We start from the raw sequence: 4,278 nt of genomic DNA on the forward strand, positions 1-4,278 counted from the left end.
GTCTTTAAAGCAGATATTGTCCTGTACATGCAGTATGTACTTTCCCACCTCCTGCCCAAAGACTTCCCTACTGGTGCTTGTTGACAACCACTGACATTTTATAAAGGACTGTATTCATTAAGCTTCATAGTTGAAAGAACAAAAGACTCTTAGCAATGCTTCCTACCTAGGGAACCGGAAAAATTCCCTATCACGTGCCAAATCAACCTAACTTCTCCTGTCAGGAATAGAGTCTACACTTGGTTTCCCCTTCCAAAATCCAACAATGTCTCCCAACTTTGCAGCAGACCTTAACAAACAGGATTCTCCATGTCTTTCACTACCAAGACCAGGATAGCACAGGATAGCACAGGATAGCAAGACAGAGCATGACTGACATCAACGTAAAACACAAACCTCAGCACTAAAGAACTGCACAGTTCTTACTGTTACCATTGTGTCATGCTTTAGGAAGCTTACATTTTTTTAAAGAAAACGGAAGGATTTAGACAAACACTTAATTGGTTAACTTTGGTAGAGATTAATAATGAAACTATTATTGCTGTTGAAGGGAAAATATGAAATTACGCATAGAATCTCCTATTCAAAAGTAAAAATTGCTGTATTGTCTGACAGTAAGGTTGAAAGAAGAAAGTATAAGAAAGTCATAACATTCCCAGCCCCCATTCCCTCTCTGGATTTGTCTGCTCAAACAAAATCAGGAGCAGACAACAAAATTTTTCACTCCTCTCATTCTAAGAAAGCAATGAAAACTCTCAAAGTCATAAGCCATAATGTTCCCCAACCCACAGGGGCTGGGAACATAAATGATATTTGCCTAAGGCTGGTCAAGCAGAGCACACTTTTTTTTGACTGTCATACCCAGTTAAGAAAAGCAACATGCTTAAAATGGAACTTGTTAATTTTTGACTAATAAGCATGATCTGGTCATATTTTTAACTGACTCAACCTGTAACAGTAGTATTTGAAATCCGCAGTATGACCGTATATCAGCTATTTTCCTCTTAAAATGATAAACAGTAAAACAGATTGCCAAGTATAGCCAAACTCCAAAACACATTCATCAGTGACTCAATTCAGCTAGTTTGGACCAGCTTTTATATCCCAGATTATTAACCTGGTATACAGTAAACGGGCCTTAAGGAACTCGCCTGCGCTGGGGGCGCATCAATGTCTAAGAGCTACTCACACAGGCTCGAGTTGAGGGAGGTTTAATGCAGATCTTGCTGCTCGGCAAGGATGGCTGAGCACTCACCTGCTCACTTCATAGAGCTGCCACTACTGAGCCTGAACTGCTGGGATTCCACATACCAGTTCAACCCCACCACTGCTGGTGTGCAAACAGGCTAGTCAATTAGGTATCGCATGGAGTAGCCACCTTCAGTCTGGTGTTCAGCCTGTAGCTGGCATGCACATCATTACCTTCATTTTATTTCCCTTTCTGAAAGTTTAAAAGCAATACACCACCATTCCAAACCGCTTTTGGTACTACTGCAGTTCAAGTGTTAGGGTATCACCAACATTCAAGTACTATTCTAGATCAGAAGTTCAGGCTTGCTGTGCTGGAACTACAAGAAATGAAGAAAATACAACTAAATCAGATGGTCTTCCAACATCTCAAGAACAAAACAGCTGGCAAAGAGCTCAGACAATTTCAAGGAATGATGGATTCACTACTTAGTGCTTCCTTCCCAACCCTGCATATGCTCTCCTTTCTCTGTATGGTGATTAGACTTACACTGGTAAAGTTTTTGGCATGCTAATTGGAGAACATACTAATCCAATTACAATGCTACAGGATTTTCTTAAGATTCCTGAGAGTTGTACTGGTCATGGATAGATGACAAAGTAATTGGGACAATCTTTTTCCCCTTTTATTTTACTGAGAAAGCACAGAAGTGGCATTTAAATTGTGACATTTGTTTTGCTTTATTTTTCCAGTGATGAATAATGACAAAGGTCACTCTTTCAATGAGCGTTTGAAGAGACAGGAAGTTTCTGCTTTCAGTTATTAATGTAGACAGAGTTGTGAGAGGATACACTGCATTTATGCTGTAGTCCAGCAAGTCATTTTGTCTTTATGTTAAGCCATAAAAGCTTAAGATCATTCCTTCTGAAACACTTCAAAAGTCACCCTAAGTAATCATTAGTTTATCCAATTTTTGCTTCATCTCCTCTCCCTACCATGCCCATGCCAGCATCTCTTTTTTTTTTTAAATCTACCTCTAAACTAATCACCAAATCATGAAAAAGTTTTTGGTTGATTTCACATTTATTTTATTGCCACAGTCAGCATTTCACTCAGCAATCATTTCACATTTTCCCTGTTTTGACTGCGGAACAGCTTTATGGTAGATCATATGATGGGGAAAGTCCTCAGGCACTGTGCTACTATTACAAAGTGCACTTTCAAGCATTTTTGTAAGACCTCCTTGATGCAGCAAATGCTGTAGCCTCTCGGCTTCCTCTTGCATGTTTTGGAGTTGCTGGATCCTAACGACCAGTGCCTTTACTGATGGGTTATAGAGGTCTTCAAGCTTCCTTCCTCATCAAATTCTCCAGCTGGCAATTCATCATCGCTATGAAAAGGGGAGTCTCCTAATCAAAGCTTAAAGGACACACAACTGAAAGCCTAAAAAGGAGGGGGCACTAGAAAACCTGCAAATGGTACTTCTTTATTAATGCAAATCAGCTACAGCTGGCATATAGAGTCACCTGGTAGAAGACTGAAGTGGTTGATACCAGGTAGATACCTGAGGGGAGGCATTAAGTACAAACTGATTAGCAACCTCACAGCATCCCACAACAACACCAATGCATCTGAAAGGCCGATTCAGGTAATGCTGAGCTTAAACCGCATTTAAGACACCATGAGAGAACACGGGGGAAATCTGCTCCTTGCTCTGGTAATTACCATTCCCTACAAAGAGGCACACATTTCATTCAGAAAAAAATAAAAGCACTTCTAGGCCCGTTTCAACCAGCGCTGCTCTGCTCAGATTTGCAAGGTCTACATAACCTTAGCAGCTAAGTCCCCTTATCAAAAGCTACTCAGGGACAATTCGGAAAACGCTTTTGGAAATCAAACAAGGTAGATAATTCCTTCTATGAATACGGACTTTTCACAGCACTGGGGCTTTTTTTCTTGGTGTCTGCACCTCACAGCAGAGGGTAACTCCGGCCCACCTGCCCTCAGGGGCTCTGTGGCTGCAGATTTTCAGCAAAGCCACCTCTCTTGGCTTTGACCAGGGTAGGGAGAGGAAAGCCCACCCCTGGCAGAGCCTGCAGCTCACCACCAGGCCCGGTGCCACCTCTCACAGGACCTCAAGGTGCCATTGCAGGAGCCCACCCGCTCGCCTGGGGCCCCACTGGAGACACCCCCCTTCCCTCACCTCACAGGACCTCAATGTGCCATTGCAGGAGCCCACCTGCTCGCCCGTGGCCCCACTGGAGACACCCCCCTTCCCTCACCTTCCACCAGCTCGTCCAGGCTGGTGAGCTTCTTGCTGCCGTCGATGGTGTAGATGGTGCGGACCCCCTGAGGCAGGTTGACGTTGTCCGACAGGGACCGGGTGAGCTCGACCAGGAGAGCATCGAAGGAGCGGAAGCGGTCGGTGGAGATGGCGTACACCAAGCCCTTGAAGTACCTGTCCCCGTTGCGGTAGAAACGGGCTTTCCTGGCCTTCTTCTCCGAGCTGAGGGCCTGCAGGGTCCGCGTCCGGTAGAGGCTGCAGTGTGCGCTGTGGGCTGGGCTGGGGATCAGCCCGTTACCCCGCGGGCCCGCGCCCCCCCCACCGGAGCCGCTGCCGCCGCCGCGGCGGGGCCCGGAGCGCTGCTGCCTCTTGTCCCGCTCCTCGAAGTGCTCCAGCTCGATGCTCCGGTTGCTCGCCATGGGGGAGCCGCCCGCCTAGCCCGCCCTCCCAAGGGCCGGCTACCGACTGCTAAGCCTTCCCCTGAGCTGGCTCCACTCGTCCTAATTCAGCATCGCCCCCCGGCCTGCCTCACCGGGAGGGCTGAGGGTGACCGCGACGCCCGACCTGACCCGCCCCAGCCGCCGCTAGCTCCGCCGTTACCCGCGGCCGCGCACAAAAGCATCCCTCAAAATGCCTTCTTCAGCCGGCGGCTACGGGCAACGCCGGGGCGGGGAGCGGGCGGGAGGCTCGGGGGAACCCCGCGGCCCCGCCGTGCCCACCATGCAGGCTCGCACAATGCGGAGGGCGCCGATGCCGCGCAGGTTCCCCTCCTCAGCCGCTTCTCCGCCGGTGCGGGGGAGCGGGG

At 48.0% G+C, this 4,278-nt stretch overlaps 1 protein-coding gene across 5 annotated transcripts in view; it reads right to left on the bottom strand.

Moving 5' to 3' along the window:
- DCLK2 (doublecortin like kinase 2) overlaps positions 1-4,270 on the bottom strand; it is a 96,055-nt gene extending 91,785 nt beyond the window's left edge. For all 5 annotated transcript variants that reach the window (XR_001412922.1, XR_001412921.1, XM_014950013.1 and 2 more), the window contains exon 1: positions 3,472-4,270. Coding sequence is in view for 3 of the 5 variants with exons in the window: in XM_014950013.1 (XP_014805499.1) it covers positions 3,472-3,892 (421 nt within the window). In the remaining 2 variants the exon portion in view is untranslated. The remainder of the gene's footprint in view (positions 1-3,471) is intronic.
- Between the last annotated feature and the right edge of the window lie 8 nt (positions 4,271-4,278).

Source organism: Calidris pugnax, unplaced genomic scaffold (genome assembly GCF_001431845.1).
Source record: "Calidris pugnax isolate Ruff unplaced genomic scaffold, ASM143184v1 scaffold42, whole genome shotgun sequence".
Lineage (NCBI taxonomy): Eukaryota > Metazoa > Chordata > Aves > Charadriiformes > Scolopacidae > Calidris > Calidris pugnax.